The 17,468-nt window shown below is 57.2% G+C and overlaps 1 protein-coding gene across 1 annotated transcript in view; it reads right to left on the bottom strand.

The window, feature by feature from the left end:
- The window catches only part of CPNE2 (copine 2), a 49,791-nt gene that overhangs the window by 13,932 nt on the left and 18,391 nt on the right, over positions 1-17,468 (bottom strand). Inside the window, exons 3-12 of the mRNA XM_047793680.1 lie at positions 14,809-14,988; positions 12,966-13,040; positions 10,753-10,824; positions 9,374-9,457; positions 8,921-9,010; positions 7,888-7,986; positions 7,286-7,372; positions 5,436-5,495; positions 3,551-3,684; positions 1,309-1,363 (exon numbers count right to left, since the gene is read on the bottom strand). Of these exons, the coding sequence (XP_047649636.1) occupies positions 1,309-1,363; positions 3,551-3,684; positions 5,436-5,495; positions 7,286-7,372; positions 7,888-7,986; positions 8,921-9,010; positions 9,374-9,457; positions 10,753-10,824; positions 12,966-13,040; positions 14,809-14,988 (936 nt within the window). The remainder of the gene's footprint in view (positions 1-1,308; positions 1,364-3,550; positions 3,685-5,435; positions 5,496-7,285; positions 7,373-7,887; positions 7,987-8,920; positions 9,011-9,373; positions 9,458-10,752; positions 10,825-12,965; positions 13,041-14,808; positions 14,989-17,468) is intronic.

The following is a 17,468-nucleotide window of genomic DNA, read 5'->3' as shown; positions in this document are numbered from 1 at the left end:
GCAGCACCGGGCACTCCAGCCTGACCAGGCCCCAGCCTCCCCAGAGCTGCCCCGTGACATTTCCAACAAGGCTTCTGTGCAAGAAAACATCTCATTCAGCCAGAGTCCTCTGAAAGCTGCCTGGTGTCCTAGCAACAGGCTCCTGCTGGGCCTGGCCTCACCAGCTCGCCCTGCCTCCAGTGGCATCACCGTGTCTGCCCAGAGGCATAGCTCTGGTCCCACAGGATGCTGCTCCATCCAATATGATGGCCAGCAGGCCACAGAGCTGCTCCCTGAAATTCTCGGTGAAAATCATCCTCCCCTGAGAGGGTGGGAGGGGAATGCTCGCTCTGAGAACAGCAGCATGCGGTACAGCAGGGCAGACAAGAGGGGGCGCTGGCTGAGACAGACCTGCAGCTTTAGGAGCCCTCTGTGCCCCCACCCCCAGGCTTCTCATCAGAGAGCTAGCAGATTCTGAGAACAGACTCGAGAGGCCACCTGCCCAGTCGGAATCCAGGCTCCCTGTTATGAACATGACCTTGGGCAAGTCATTGAGCCTCTATGTTTTCGCCTGTAAGGGACATCGCCCCTTCTTTCCAGCCTGTCCCTCCATCACCCCAGCCAGATCCCACTCAGCAGTCAAAAATGCCAACAGCATGCCACGTAGGCCCACCCCACTGCTCGCTGCAGGGCTGGCTCCCCACCTCCCTGCCACCTCTCTCTCTCCATCCTGCCTACCTTCTCTCAGTTCCTCCAACTCACCCTGCCCCTGCCTCCCAGGCTTCACAAGGCTGTCCTCCCAGCCCTGAACACTCCATCGCTGCCTCAAGCCCCTCTGCAAACTCCCATTTTCCCTTCCCCTCTTGGCTGAGACCTCATCTCCTCCAGGTACCTGATGCCCTAGGCCGGGTTAGGGCCCTGCTCTGGGAAGCGCTGCCCCAGCTCGGCACAGATGTCACTGCCTGTCTTTAGAGTTGCCAGACAGAGTAGAGGATGTCCAGTGACATCTGGCTTTTAGGTAAACAATGGATAATTCTTCAGTATAAGTATTCCCAGGCAGTACTTAGGACACACTTAAACATGGGTATCCTGTATTTGTATTTGCCAAATCTGGCATCTTCCCTTCCGACCTGGGTACCAGGAGGCAGATGTCTTAACTTGTTCCTTGGTCTAGCCCCACTGCCTGCATGACTTTCAGGCTGAGAAATGAGTGTAAACGCAAGAAGGCAGGGCAGCTGGGCCCCAGCCCGACCTTTCGAAAGCACATCCTGGAGAGGCCGTGCACACAAATCCCATCTCAGCAGAAGGAAACAGTCTGGAGTCACTTACCTTCCAGTCTGGGGGTAACTGCGCCCCAAAGCCCAAAGCTGGAAACATCTTGTCACTAATCAGAGAGAGGAGACAGAACACTGTGAGACAACCAGACAGTGGCCTCATCTGCCCACACTCACCCTCCCAACCCCCACCCAAGGCTGGGCCACTCTGCCTTGCCCACCTCCATGGACAAAAGAAAAAAACTTAGCACCTCAAGAAAGAACTCTGTTTGAATGATCCACTGCACTAACCCACCTCTGGGTACCTGGTGAATAAGACGCTTGACCCCCAGCTACACCTATGGCAGACACTGCTCATCAACTACAGCACTTTTAACCAGTGCGCCTGAGTACAGCTTCTAAATCCTTCTCAAACTGGGACCTTGTCAACCATTAAACCACAGTCATGTTGTGAGTGAAATGTATTGGCTGTCTCTTTTTTTTTTTTGCTTGATACAAAGGGCAGTTGAATGTGTGTGTGCTATTGTCATTATTGAAGTGTAGTTGACTTACAATGTTCTGTCTGTTTCTGCTGTTGTACTGCTGTCTCTTGACCTCCCTTTTATGGCTGAGAAAACTTCTCCTAAAATGAGAACACTGGCCTGACACTCAAGATCCGTCATCATCTAGCCCTAGAGCCTAGTCTTATCTTGGCCTGCCCTCCCCCGTTCCCCACTCCCCCAGCCCTGGCCACCGGCTACTCACTCTTCACCAAACATACAGGGCTTCCTCACACTGCAACTTCAATCATGTTGCACCCCTTCTTGAAATACCTCTCCCCAGTCTGTTCCCTGTGGCGAACTCCTATTCATCCTCTAAAGCCCAATTCAAATGGTCCCTTCTCTCTGTGGGTTTTCTTGAGACCCCAGAATGCCTCTCTCTTTGGTGCTCCTATAGCTCCTGCCTCACAGATAAAATGCTCTTGCAACTCCAGGGATTTCATCCCTGTCTTCTTCCTGGAGTGGAAACTCCCTGAGGGCAGGGACCGTGTCTCACGAGCTCATTCATTCGACATGTATTTATTGAGGAATCCTCTGGCAGTGGACAAACTGTCAGGGGCTGGGACAGAAGCAGGGAGACCAGTGAGGTGGCTTCGGAAATGCTGTGGGCAGGAGGCCATGGTGGCTCAAACGGGCCGGCAGCAGTGAGGGTGGGAGGAGAGGCTGGATTCAAGCATATGCTTCGAGAAGATTCCCTGAAGGAATGATGAGGGAGATGAGGCAAAGAAAGGAGGTGAAGGGTTTTTGGAGTGGTGGTGCCTCTCCCTGGGATGGGGAAGAGGGCGAGAGGGATAGGAGTGGGCCGGGTGTCCAGTTCCATCTGAATGCCCGTGAGAAGGCTCAGCCAAGGGGCTGAGTGGGCAGGTGGATACAAGGCTCTCTGGAGTGGCTAGAGCAGGCTCCTCTACCTGACCAAGCAGGTGGGGACTCCCACCTCCCTTGCTCTGCATGCTATACCTCTCTTAATGTGGCCTGGGATCACAGCCACCCCTTAGGAGTCAGGAGCTGGTCCGCAGGCTGCCTCTCTCAAGGCCAAGTACACACAGGATTCCTGGGTCTGCTCTCGCTCCTGTCAGATCTCTGGGACCTGCTCCTTTCTCCCCAGCTCCCCATGTGTTGGCCTCCTGGTCAGTCCACCCTCTGACCTGGAGGTCCCAACAAGCACCATCTGTGACAATGATGCCACCACCCTCAAGTGACTTCTGGACCCTCCAAGGCCCTCTCGACTTCGCATCTGACCCATCCTGGCAGTGGCCACACTCTCTGTACAGCTCTTCTTCACTGACTGGCCACTGCGCCCTGAACCCAAAGATCTCCAGGAAGCTCGGTCATGGGAAGAGGACCCGCACAGGCTGGCTGTTACTCTGAAGATCCCAAGAGGAGTGGGACTTCTAAGCCACTAGGTGGCAGCTATAGGAATCAAATGTTTGGGTTCCAGTTCCCCAATCTGTGAGCCAGTGGATAAATTCTCTATCCACACCCTAGGCCTGTATTTCCCCAGCTCTAATGGCAGAGGCTGCAGCTATAGCAAACAAGTTTCATTTTCTTATTGGTTGCTTGGTGTACTGTGTGGAGAAGGGTCTCAGTGTGGATCTGGGCTCAATAGGTAAGAGATCAGCAGTTGATTAGCAATGTCTGCCAAGGGTATAGGAAGGGGCATTAATTCCATGTTCTGGCCACTCCTAGATTTGACGATCTCTGAGTCCCTCTTAGCCTTGACAAGCTGAGCTTCCTAGGATGGATGGAGCCCAAGCTTACCTGTCATAGTCCTGAATGATTTGTCCAACAGCCCAGATGGCCGACAAATACTCGTTGGTGCCCATGGGGTTGATATAGTGCAAAGAGGAGGGATCAAGGGGATTTCCATTGGAGGCTGTGAAGTCTATGCCAACCTGCAGAGCGGGGAAAGGGCCAACCAGTGTAGCCAGAGACCTCAGCTCCCTAACTCACACCCAAGGAACAGAGAGAGGCTGATGGGACATGGGAAGCCCTCTCATCCCCCGTCCTGACCCGCCCTCCCATAAGATAGTCTGAAACCTATAAACTGTCTATTACTCCTTCAGCTCTAATGCTGTCTGTGGCTCCCTACTGTCCACGTATAACATCTGTTTTGTCCACATATGATATGAAGTTAACTTAGAGCCCCAAATTCCTTTTCTCCCCCACTGTTCCTACCCACACCCTCATCTGCTCCCACTTCCAAGCCTTCATTCATGAGGGTCCCTCAACCTGAACAGCCAGGTCTAATTTTCCTCCAATTTTAAGACCCAACTCAGAAGCCACTGCCCCACTGAAGCTGTTCCAGACACCTGACGCTCACACGAAGCCATCGCCCCACTGCCCCATCTAGCAAACGGCACCAGGACCTGGGCTGCCTGGCTGGGCAGTGGCCCCCTTCCCAGTCAGACTGGTGCTCACTGCAGGAAGACACCAGGCCCGGGAGCCAGGTCCAGGGCTGGGCAAAGAGACCGGGGGTGACAGGTGGGCAGGATACCATGCTCCACCTGCTCCTCAGCCCCAAGGGAATTCTAGCCTCTGCAAGGCAGCACAGAGGAGCGGGGAAGGCTTAGGAGGGGGCCCCAGGGGATGACACGGCCACCTGAGGACTTGGTCAGGATGGAGGGATCCCTGCAGAGGCACAGTCTGGAGTCTAACACACAGGAGGTGCTCAGTGTCACTTTCTGGGTGAACACACACACACACACACACACACACACACACACGAGGAATAGTAGGGCCTGGCTTCTCTGCAAGGGATCGGGGGTGGGGGTGGGGCGTAATGGTGACCAGTGAGGTAAGTGGTCAAGGCCAATCCCCTGCCTCCTTGCAGTCCTGCAGCTGCCTTCCAGCCCCCATGGGATCCAGAAGTGGTGGCAGAGAGCTGGGAGGCAGGCAAAGTATGGGGCCCCAGCAGCTTCTCCCCTGGGCCTGAGGCTTCCCTTCGGGGGAGGTTCAGGACAAGTCTGTGGAGCACACGCTCCAGGCCACAGGCAGAGCGACAATTCATTTTCCAATGAATATTCACTGAGCACCTGCCCCGTGCCAGGCACTGAGTGATGCACTGAGGGCGGGGGAAACAAAACAATGGGATACTCACAGTCGCTCGGGGGACAGGGGTGAGCGAGAAATACTTAAGAAAATGTCAAAAGTGACAACTGCCCTGAAGATAATAAACCAGGAGAAATGACAGAGGTGACCCCTGTGTCACAGCCCCCAGGATGGCAGGGCAGCAGCTGCGAGAAGGTTCTGGGAAAGAGCATCCCAGGAGCAGAGAATAGCAGATGCAAGGCCTGACGACAGAGCAGAGCCTGGTGCGCTGGTGGGACAGCGAGGATCAGTGCAGACTGAGCCGAGGGAGCAAGGAGGGGGCAGCAAATGAGGCAGGGGAGGAAGTGGGGAGAAACTGGGCTTTTTTCCATCTGAAGAAGTGTAGCCAGTGGCAGTCAAGACTGGGCAGCCAGGCTGACGGCAGCTAAACCCTGACTCAGGCCCATCCACCTCTACCCTCTCTTCTGGGCCACGTTCACCTTGCCCTGGGGATGTCCTTCCTGAAATCTGTCCCCAGTCCCTCCTGCGGCCGCTGTGGCCCAGGCCCTTAGGGAGGCTCCGCACTGGGTTGGGGAGGTGGGGGGGTGAGCCCTACCGTGAACATGAGCTGGCAGCCTCCCAGGATGTAGTCCAGGAAGGAGTAGTCCCGGTTTATCTGCAAGGAATCAGAGGGGTCAGCGGGCCCCCGCCCCGTGCCCGAGGGCAGGTGCCCTCCCGTGGCCACGCTCTCACAAACAACCTCAGAGGAGACGTTGCTCTGTGCCCTGACAGGGGTCAAGGAGACCATAAAAGGCAGACAGGCCCGATCTGATTACAACACAAACCAAATCTCTCTATAGCAAAACAGTCGGAGCAACAGTTCCCAATAGGTGGGGGACACACACACAAACACACACACGGGTGCGCGCACGCGCGACGAGCCCGGGCAGCGTCCCAGGGTCCAGTGTCAATCATGCCTGCCAATTACAGGACAGAGAAAGCCTCAATTTGTCACCATTTGGTCCTTGAGCCTCTGCAGCCCTGACTGACCTTGACTTTGAACAGAGAGGGGCCAGGCCTCAGGCTCAAGGCCTTCTGCGGGAAATTAATAAAGCCGCTAAAACACTGGATGGTCTTTGCCTCCTTTTGGCAAAGGCTATTGGCCTTCCAGTTTGGGCAGTAGAAGGGCTCCTTTCAAAATGAATGTATTTAAGTCAAAAAGGACACCAAGGGAGTTCCCGTCGTGGCTCAGGGGTAATGAACCCAACTAGTATCCATGAGGATGTAGGTTCGATCCCTGGCCTTGCTCAGTGGATTAAGGATCTCGCGTTGCTATGGCTGAGGTGTAGGCCAGCAGCAACAGCTCTGATTTCACCCCTAGCCTGGGAACCTCCATATGCTGCAGGTTAGGCCCTAAGAAGCAAAAGCAAAAACAAAAATGAGGAGCCGGCACTGCCATGAGCTGTGGTGTAGGTCTCAGACACGGCTCAGACCCCACGTGGCTGTGGCTGTGGCGCAGACCTAGATCGGCAGCTGTGGCTCCAGTTAGACCCCTAGCCTGGGAACTTCCACTTAGCTCAGATGTGACTCTAAAAAGCAAAAAGACACCAAAATGGGAGGAGACGGGGCTGATTACAAAAAATAATAAGGCAGGAGCCACCAATTATGAAGGGGGATGTAACAAGTTTCAGAAATAAGGATCGGAAATCGTGAAGCTGTGACCTGGCAGCTTAACTTTCCCAGGGCACCCCTGCGTTGCGACCTCACTGAAGTGAATGCTCACGTAAATCCTAGTCTCCAGATGAGGAAACTGAGGCCTGGGGATGGCCAGCAGGTAGAGAGCATGCCAGGACTTGGAACCTTCAGGCCCAGGGTCCAGGGTTCTCACAACCCAGGCCTGGGCTGCCTTCCTTAACATCTGGCAGATAAGGGGCCACCAGATATCCAGGGGGCCTGGCCCCTGACCTCAGTCTGGCCACTGCCAGGGCAACCCCACTGTCCTCCTGGGCCTCCGTGGCCCCAGTTACACCACAGAAGTCACAGGTACCTGAGCCCTTCCTGATGTCACTTGCCAGAGGACAGGGCGCCCCATCCTGACGGCCCCTGCCCCTCTGATGCTGAACATGCAGTGGGCACAGCCTGGGAAGCAGCAACTGCCCACCGTCACCTTCCAACTAGGAGACCCTGGGAGGTCACCTCAGCACCCCCACCCGCGCCTTCCACGCAGGAATGGGATGAGACGAACCCTGTACCTGCTTCAACTTGCAGCATCCCCTCTGAACAGATGAGGAGACAGGGGCCCGGAGAGATTAAAGAAGGTCACGGAGCTGGCATGTGGCACAACTGGGATTTGAACCAGCCCTTGCTGGCTCCATACCCGATGCTCAGCCTGTCCCTCCTGCAGCGATACCTCCTTGTGGGACCACAATCCTGACCCCTGCCCTGGGCCCACGCGCGCAGGCTCACCTTGCAGGAACGCAGGATAATGATGCCGGAGTTTTTATAGTTCTTCTTCTTCCTCTGCTTCTTGGGGTTGATACACTCAAACTCCCGCTGGGCCACACCGGAGGAGAAAGAGAAGCTAAACTTGGGGCTTCCATGGGGACTGACCCTCCCCTGGGCCCCAGAGTCTACCCCGCAGCGCTGACCCGGGGGGCAGCACGCCTCCTCCAGGAAGCCTTCCCAGAAATGGTTCCTGCCACCTTGGGCTCATGCCAAGCTACACCTGCCCCGAGTAAGAAGACGTGCACCTGCTCTCCATCCCCAGACAACTCATCGGCGTCATGTCTACTGTGGCCCAGGGCCCAGCTTCTCAGTTACGCGGACAGCTCCTGAGTGCTCACTACGACCAGGCACTTTACCTGTATAATCTCATCTAATTCCCACTCTACTCTTCTGCCTCCACTTGACAGAGAGGAAAACTGAGGCCCGGGGAGATGGGACGTCTTGCTCAGAGACGCGAGGCAGAGAGATGGGCTCTGAGCCCCAGTCTGCCTGATTCAAAAGCTGGAGCCCCTTCCCCATCCCCTGCTGAGGTCTTGGGGGTCACACACTTGCATACATCTCACCGGGACGCCGTCACGAGCCTCACACATCTGTGACACCGAGGTCTGGAACTCGCCAATGAAGTCATGGCCCCCATCATTGTCATAGTCATAGCACATAACCTGCAGAGGGTCCAGCGAGGTCATCCCAGAGCTGGCCCCCCAGGAGGCACTCAGCTCCTTCAGCTCCCCGAGCAAACTCCATGTATTTTGGGGGGTGTTGCCTCCCTCTCCCCCCAGATATGACTGGCTGGCTTGGGGTGATGCTGGTAGCTCCAGAACCACCTCCTGCAGGAAGCCTTCCCTGACTGCTGGGAAATGGAGAAAGGGTGCCGCCTCCAGCACTGGAGGCTGTTCCCTCTGGTGCAGGAAGCTGAACACCTCACTGGGTTGTGGCCCACCTGGGACACGGCCTGGAGCCCTCCCTAGACTGGTGCTTTTTCCTGAGATGGGCACAAAATCATCCCAGCTTGATATGCTAACTTAGCTGCCAAGAGACTCCTAGGAGGAAGGCACGGGTTACTGTACCCATTCTACTGAGAGGTAAACTGAGGCCCTGAGTGGGAAGCACTTGCCCAAGGTCTCACAGCAGCAGTAGTAGAGCCAGAACTGGACCCTGAGTTTCCTGGAGCCCTGTCCGGAGATCCCTACGTGGCCTCACTGCCTCCCCCAACCCCCCTCTGCGCTCAGCCCCGGCCCCTGAGGGCTGAGGGCTTTCAGAGACCAGTAATCACCATCTTCATCACAGCGACAACACTTGGTCGTTTCCAAGGTGATGCTGCGTCGTTATCCTCGCGAGCAGCACACAGCCCTCCGGGAGGAACAGGGCGGTCGCTCTGTTCCCGTTGTAGACAGGGGCTCCCAGAGATGAGGGCCCTGCCCAGACCATTCAGAGGGTCGGGCAGTGCCAGGCCAAGGCCCCAGGCCTCCTGCCCCTCCCCCCACATGGCTTCCTGTTCCATCTTCATAAGGAAGAGCTTTGCCAAGGTGTCCCCAGGAAGCCCCGGGAAGACTGGGAGGGAGGACAGCAGCGGGGTTCCTGGAGCCCCCCCCTCACCTGGATGGGTTTCTCCATGTCCCCATCACACAGGGACACCAATGGCACAGTGAATGGCTTCCAGACGGGGTCCAGTGTGTACTTGATGACCTGCAGGACAGTGAGGGGCAAGGGTGAGCTCAGGCGCGGGGCCAGCAATGCTCTGGGGCTGGGCCAGTCCAATGGGACAGAGCGGCAGCAAGGCGGAGAGAGCCACAGCCACGCTTCTAGGGATGGAAGTGAGCACCCCTGTGGCAGGGAGGGAACAAGTCCTTCAGGTGCCATCATGGGCTTCCCTGTGCACTGCAGGACTGTGACTGCTCAGCGCCATCCTGGGCTGTCGTCATCCTGAGCGGGACATCGAGAGGGAGACTGTTCCCAAGGCAGAAGGAAGCTCCCAGCAGAATGGGATCTGAGTGGGCTGGCCGGGCAGGCCCGCTGGCTCAGAGACCCCCTGGAGCTCCAGACACCCACCTCAGTCCTGTGGACCAGCATCCACTTGCCATCATCTCCTGGTTTATAAAACTCGAGAAATGGGTCTGACTTCCCAAAGAGGTCCTGGAGGAAGCAGGAGGATGCGGGTGAGAGAGGCACAACTCTACTGGATTCAGATGTGACGGGGGTGTGATCCAGCTGCCGCCCCCAGTCCCGCATCAGGAGTGGGAGCTGTGGGCAGAGCCAGCCTGGCCCCTCTTCCCTCGGCCTCTGCAGGGCTCAGCAAGGGGCCCAGGGCAGCTGCAGCCCCTTGGAACCATGCACCATCCCCAGGAGAAACCACCCCATCCTGGAGTAGCCAGCGCCTGTGCTCAGAGAGACCCTGAGACCTGGAGCCTGTGGAAGTTACGACTCCAGCATTTTAGATGGGGCAGGACATCAAGAGGGAGGTTGTTCCCCAGGCGGTAGGAGGAACCCAGCAGGGTGGGTTGTTTATTTTAGTGGGAAGCTGAAACACTGAAACTATCCTAGCAGAAGGGCCTTTAAAACTCCATTTATTTGAGAAAACGTGTCATTCTAGGAGCTCCCACTGTGGCACAGTGGGTTCAGGATCCAGCATTATCTCTGCAGCGGCACAGGTTTAATCCCCGGCCTGGCTCAGTGGGGTGAGGATTCAGCGTTGCCACAGCTGTAGTGTATGTAGGTTGCAGCTGTGGCTTGGATTCAATCACTGGCCAAGGGACTTCCATCTGCCGCAAGTGCAGCAAAAAAAAAAAGGTGTCATTCTAAAGAGGCTGTATATTCAAGAGGGGGAGACACTAAATAAGTAAATAATATACATTAAGCAGCAATTAGTGTTAAGGAGACAAAGGAAGAGGGGACAGAAAATCAGGGATCACTGCAATTTCAGGGAAGGTCTCACTAGAAGGTGACACACGAGCAAGGGCTTGAGGGAGGGCCTGTCATGAGAATACTCAGGGCAAAGAACATTCCAGGCACAGGGAACAAGTGCAAAGGTCCTGAGGCCCGAGGATGCCTGGGGGAAATCCTAGGACAACACAGAGGCCGATGTGGCTGAAACAGAATGAAGTCAGGGAGTCAGGGGCTGCGGACACATTGGGTGGGGCCCCGAAGGTTATCAGAAGGACAGGCACTTATGCTCAGTGAGATGGGCAGGTTTCCAGGTTTCCGAGGAGGAGGTTTCCAGCCCTGTCTCGAATACCTCTAAGTGATGGGAAAGCCACCACCTCCATGGTGAAGACTCATCTGGGGTGGCCGGTAGGGCCATGTGCTATGAACTTGTCCATGGAGGGGCAATGCAGGTGGTGGCCAGAGGCCCCCAAGCCAGGCCACCCAACCCCAGGGCTGGGGGAGCAACGCTGCTTCTCGATGGAGGACCCCTCTGCTGCCTGCCTCACCTTCTTGTCCAGCTTCCTGCCCGCCAGACTCAGCGTGATGACCCGGTTGTCCGACAGCTCCTGGGCAGCAATCTGTGAGACCAGAGGAATGCTGGGGTCAGGGCTGCTCCCCAGATGCCCTCCGGCTGCCCTTCAGGCAAGGTGGACAGAGGCTGCCCCAAGGGTCAACCCTCCAGGGCTAGGAGAGGAGGGGAGGGCAAGGATACTGCCAGGTGACGCTGGCTAATTCTCCTGTCTTCCTAAAGCCTGTTTCCCTCTTCTGGAAAATGAGATTTTTAGTAAAAACTCATCTGGGGTTCCCATTGTGGCTCAGTGGGTTATGAAGCCGAATAGTATCCATGAAGATACGGGTTCGATCCCTGGCCTTGCTCAGTGGCTTAAGGACCTACCGTTGTCGTAGGTCACAAACGTGGCTCGGATCTGGCATGGCTGTGGCTGCGGCATAGGCTGGCAACTGCAACTCTGATTCGACCCCTAGCCTGGGAACTGCCATATGCCGTGGGTGTGGCCCTTAAAAAAAAAAAAAAAAACCACCTCATCTGGATATTAGAAATAAGAAAATGACCCCCATGTGGCTCAAAAGAGAGGCCGTGAGATGGCAGGGGGAGTTGAAGCAGAGACCTGACATAGGGGGTGGTCTTGAGCTCTGGGGGAGAAGCTCGGGCCAGAGAGCAGCCAGACAGGCCCCCTGCCGCCCCCACTGCAGACCCACGGAGCACACACAACCACCCCCGCACACTAAGGCTGCCTCCACTCTGCGGCTGGGGACCCTGAGGCCCAGGGCAGGGAAGGCACCGGAACTCCCTCAGCTGGCTCGGCGGCTCACATGGGTCATGGGGCATCCATGCCTTGGCCATCAGCCACGCCCTCTGGCCCCAGGCCAGCCAGCGATGCGCCAGCGGGGTGACCCCGAAGCTGCCACCTGCCCTCTCTGGGCCGCTCCTCTCCCCTCCCCCACAGAGCGGCAGGGGAAGCCCTCTGGCCACCAACAACCCAGGTGGGCTTCCTCCCCTTCCGCACCTTGAGGATGGCCTCCCCAAGAAGCTATTTGACCCTGAGAACCCCAGACAGGCTGGGCTGGAGGCCCTTCCTCCCCTTCAGCTGAGACTTAGCCAACAACCCTGGAGGGGCGGGCCCTTTATTGCCCCCATTTCACAGGAGGGAACCCGGGTCTAGACGGGGAACCTCCAGAAACGCTGGGGGGGGCAGCACGCCCCTTGGGTGGGATGTGTCCAGGCTGGCATCCGGGGGGGGGGCAGCCGGCTTGTGCGAGCATTTAGACAGGGACGTCTTGAACCCCAAGAGGTGACATTCCCCAGGAGGGGACCATTCGGTGTCAGGGACAGTGGATTAGGGCCTGGTGTAAGTGCCAGGTAGGCTAAGAATTCATTTTGCCTTGACCTCGGGCCATGAGCACCAAGGGAACAAAAACAGCCAAGACTGCTGGGTCCCTCACAGCGTCAAATGCATGACTCCGCAGGCAGTGGGGAGCCAGGAAGGTTCCAGAGCAGGGGAGTGGCACCGCGTGAACACACACAGGTGCAGCCCTCCTCCCCACCAGCGCGGCCACTTCCCGTGGCTTCGCACGGGCTCTGAAGGGGAACGATCCAGGAGAGACTCTCACTAGCTGAACTGGCTCAGGGCACTTCCTCCCTGGGCGTCAGCGGTCTCGTTGGTAAGACCAGGTTTCCTTGCCTTCCAGGAGTCTGGGCACCAGAGAGCTCATCCGTGCCAAGGGCCTGCGCATGGCAAGAATCACTGTGCATCGTAGAATCACTGCGCGTCGTACAATCACCGCGCATCACAGGAACCATTGCGCATTGCAGAGCCGCAAGCAGAGCTCCCCTGGGCAAGGCTCTCCTGAAACGCCTGAAAGACCCCCAAGGGGGGATGGGCAGGGGCCAAGCCGGGAAGGGGTGCGGCGGGGGCGCGGGGGCTCTGGAGGCCTCCAGGGCTGAGTAGGCACGTCCCTGCCCCGCGAGCCGACGTGGGGGCTCCTGGCAGCCCCCACCCCCAGCCCCCAGCTTGGCGGCTCCATCAAATGTGGAGCCAGGAACCCGTTGCTAAGAGACCTGTTGCTAAGTTGTAAGTTGGGCTTTTTTACTCCAAACAAAGCTGGTGATTATCTGCCAGTGAAGCGGCCCATTGATGGGGGCAGGGCAGTGGGCTGTGCGGCTGGTGGGGGCACAGAGAGCAGGGAGCGGGGCGGGTACCGTAATCAAGCCCTTCCCAGCAGGCTTGTCATTTATCAGCAGCAGAGGCCGAGTGATCTTCTTGCTGGAGACAATCTGGAGGGAGAGAGGACAGAGAGATGCTGGCCCTGTGAGGGCTGGCGAGGAAGATCCTTAACAGGCGCCACTCAGAGCAAGATGCTCCGTGCCAGGCGCCGGCTAGACCTCCCCCTGCGTGATCCCCACCATGGGAGGCAGACAGCAGCCACGGCTAACCGCACTGGGCAGCAGAGGAGACGGAGGGAGGCCCAGAGAGGTTAAGACACTTGCCCCAGGTCCCGCCGCTGGGCTGGAATCCCAGCAGTCCCATGCCCGCTGATCTGGCTGCCCCCAGGAAAAGGCTCTTGCAAGGCCCACCTTCTGGAGACCAGTGCAGGGAGTTCAGCCCCCTGACCACCCACCTCCCCTGAAGCGATTCACAGCCCTGATGGAGAAGATCAAGCCCTGATGCCTTCTGTGTGTGTGCATCGGTTTGAGGAGTGAATGCATTCGCAGAGGCTTCAAGGCTCAATAAATACGGCACAGAAAGGCAAAGCCGAAGTCTCTGGAACGTCGCCCTCCCACCCGCCTCTGTACACCCTCTTCCCGCATCCTCCACACGCCACGGTTCTCCGTTTCTTGGGGAAGATGCCAGTGGTTCTTTGTACCACTAGCGTGTTCCTAGTCCCCCCCACCCCAATGCTGGTTCTTCTTCCTAGTCCACTCTCCACCCTTCCCCACCTGGGGACCCCAGCACCCGGCTCCCGATCCTCTGGCTTGTGGGGGTTCAGCCACTGGGGGTGCCAGCAGGAGCTGGAAGAGCAGGAGGGTAGAAGGGCTGGGCTGTGGCTTGGCAGAAGCTTTGTTGCTCATCCTTGGCCTTGGCTCTAGTCCAGAGGCCTCCCGTGGCGGCCACAGCTCTCCCCAGGCCCTGACAACACCACTTCCTGCCGGGCCCCGCCCCCCAGGCTAGGGGTGGCCGGGCTTCCCGCTGGCCTCAGGCCCTGGGTACGTTTCCCCACCCCTTGTGGGCTCCCTGGCCCTGCCCACTGGTCAGTGGGCTCTCTCCTCAGTTACCCTTTGTGGTGGGCAACCTGAGAGACACACCACAACTTCTTACACAACTGCTGGGCCCTTGCTTTTTTATTGAACATCAACTCCTGGCAGGCCCGGGGGCATTTCGGTCTCCACTGGCACGTTTCAAAGGCTTTTCTGTTTTATTCACCTACCATCCTTATAGGCTGGGCAGAGCAGTCATCATTATCCGCAAGTAAGATACGGGGAACCGGAGGCCCAGAAGGGGCTGGGGGCTTGCCTTAGGGCACGGAGCCCCCAAAACTGACTGGAACTTGTGTCAGGGGCTCCTAGCCCTGCAACCTCCATTAGCCTACCAAAACCGAAGCTGGAAGGGGAAGCGTGACCCAGAGAGGGAAAGGAATTTACCCAAGGTCACACAGTGAGCCAGCCACTAAGTGGGACTACCATGGTGACTTGGTTGCTGGTCGGAGGCTCCCTCCCCAGGACGTCAAGACCACACCTGCTTTCTATCAACCAGAAGCTCTGGCCACAGGTGGCCGCTGCTATGTGGTAACATCTGGCCAGCCCTGTGCTCAGCACTCTCCAACAGGAGCGCTTGAGTCTGGCCCCGACGCCAGCAGCATCCTTCCCCCTTTGTGTGCCTGCTGGCCCCCAGGGCTCTCTGCACTTGTGATGCCACCTTGGGGGCCAGACAGAGCAAAGCAGGCAGCAGGAGACACTCCAGAGGGGCGGCCTGGTCCCCGGGAGAGCCAGGAACTGCCCTGCCCGCGCCCCCCACGCCGCCCCATTTGGAGGGGGCCCGGCTCACCGTGCCCAGGCTGCAGGAGAACTGGCCCAGAAAATCATGCTCCTCAAGCTTCGTGCTGGACTTGTCCTGGTCAAACAGGGCAAACTTGAGCCTCTGCACCTCCTCGAAGCGGTAGTCAAGAACGAACTTTTTGGAGAAGGCGGGGTTGAGGTTGTTGACGGCAGTTTCTGTCCTGTCATACTGGCAGAGGGGCAGGGAGACAGGAGTCAGAGCAGGTGGCTGGTTCCCCCCTTCACAGGCCGCCGGAGATCATGGTGCTAACAGTCGGAACACCCATCTCTGTGCCAGGCACCCCAGCCTGGGTGGCTGCGGCCATCACTGCTCCCAGCCCATAGATGAGGACACTGAAGCCCAGAGAGGTTCTGTGACTGACCCAAGGCTCAACAGCTGGAGGGTGGGGCCGAGATCTGAATCCTGGTGTGACCCTCACATGCACGCCTGTAACCCACCGGGCCCTGGTTCCACACCCAGGCCCCAGAGCTTGGGCTCTGCCCCTGCCTAGGTAAGTGACAGAGGGAAAGTCCCTGTCCCCACCCGGACCGCAGTTTCCACTTCTGTAAAAGGAAAGGATTTGACTCTCTGGGGTTTTCATCCTTCGTATTTGGGGAGAACCCTTTTTTGTCAAACCGCATTTTAAAAGGAAGCTGAGAGAAGGGGGGGGGTACCCGGGGGAAGGGCGCGCAGGAATCCACATCTCCCAGGAGACGGATGTTTACACGCTCCCGGATCCCGGGAATGTCAAGACTGGGGACAGAGTGGCCCCCACGCCCCACATGCTGTGCAAACTGAGGCCAGAGGAAGAATAGGGCCTTGTACTTTGGGTCACTGTGGGGCTGGGACAGGAACCCCGCCCCTGGCCTCCTGCACGGAGGCCCCAAACCGCGGAGTCTGGGTGACAGTCTATTTTGGGGCCTGGGCTGTGTTGATTTTTCCTCCCAGCCACCCCATTTCCAGGGGCTGGAGAGCAGCAGGGACGGAAGAGGTCATGGCCCTGGGCTATTTTTAGCCAGGGTGTCTAGCCTGAGTGGGACAGAGATTGTCAGGGAGGTGGGGACACAGGGGGTAGGGCGGGAAAGGACGTCACTCCCTGCGGGGCAGCGGGGGGGTTCCGGAAACCTGGCAGAAGGGACTCCAGACACGCCAGCCTTAGGCCTGGGGCTTCCTCCGGGGAGTCCTCTGTTGACCCCGTATCCCACCACCCACTTCTGGCTGCACTGACAAGGTGCTCTGCCCACCCTGTGCCCCAGTTGCCCTCTGTAAGATGGGGCAACACTCCCAGCTCATTTCCTTGGCTTTGTAAGAAGGAGCCAACATCTGTGGAAACCACAGTATGCTCTGCGGGATGCCCACCAAGCCTTAGTTAAAGTATCTGGGAAAATTCATGTGCAGGTGAAACTAGCTGCAAGGCCGGCTCTCAAGCTGTTAACAGCATTCTCCCGGACAGGCGGGTTCCTCACCCTTTTGGTTTCCTTGCTTCTACCTGGATTTTCTCAATGCACTACACTGAACACAGGCCCCTCTGGGAATAGGAAGCAAAGCGTGTGTGTGTGTGTGTGTGTGTGTGTGTGTGTGTGTGTGTGTCTGTGTGTGTGTGTCTGTGTGTGTGTGTGTGTGTGTCTGTGTCTTTTTAGGGCCACAGCCTCGGCATGTGGATGTTCCCAGGCTAGGGGTCGAATTGGAGCTACAGCTGCCAGCCTACACCACAGCCACACCAATGCCAGATCCTTAACCCACTGAGCGAAGCCAGGGATCGAACCTGCATCCTCATCGATATCAGTTGGGTTCTTTGCTGCTAAGTCACAATGGAAACTCCAAAACAAAGCCATTTTTAAACCTTGTAAGTTTTGGAGAGTTCCCTTTGCGGTGCAGCAGAAACAAATCCGACTAGGAACCATGAGGTTGCGGGTTCGATCCCTGGCCTCACTCAGTGGGTTAAGGATCCGGTGCTGCCATGAGCTGTGGTGTAGGTCGCAGATAGCTCGGATCTTGTGTTGCTGTGGCTCTGGTGTAGACCGGCAGCTGTAGCTCTGATTCGACCCCTAGCCTGGGAACCTCCATATGCCATGGGTGCAGCCCTAAAAAGACAAAAGAAAAAACAAACAAACAAAACACAAATAAACCTTGTAGGTCTTAACAATTTGTGTTTCTCAATAACCTTTCTTAAGTTGCATCTTTCCCCAGCCCTCGGGCCAAAGCCTTCCAGGTCAGAAGTCCTTGGCTGTGGCATCAACATTCCTGGCTCCGGGGCTCTCCAAGGTGGCAGGGGGAATTAAAAAATCCTCATTTCACAGATAAGGCAACAGGCTCAGAGAGGGACAGCCACTTGCCCAGCCACCCAGCAGGGAGTGACAGAGCTGGGGCTTGGTCCAGCTCTGGGACCAAAGCCTGAGTTCCCTATTTCTCTGTTTGCTCCTCACTGACTGTGCTCGTTTAGGAATAAGTGGGGAAAGTTATCTTAAAAATGGAAGCAATGGAGTTCTCATAACGACTCGTATCCACGAGGACGCAGGTTTGATCCTTGACCTGGTTGAGTGGGTTAAGGATCTGGTGCTGCCGCAAGCTGTGGTGTAAAGTCGTGGATGTGGCTTGGATCCCGTGTTGCTGTGGCTGTGGCATAGGCCAGCAGCTGCAGCTCAGATTTGACCCCTAACCTGGGAATT

This window comes from Phacochoerus africanus, chromosome 8 (assembly GCF_016906955.1).
Source record: "Phacochoerus africanus isolate WHEZ1 chromosome 8, ROS_Pafr_v1, whole genome shotgun sequence".
NCBI lineage: Eukaryota > Metazoa > Chordata > Mammalia > Artiodactyla > Suidae > Phacochoerus > Phacochoerus africanus.
Note: the sequence above shows the minus strand (reverse complement) of the source record. Positions and strands in the feature narration are given on the sequence as shown.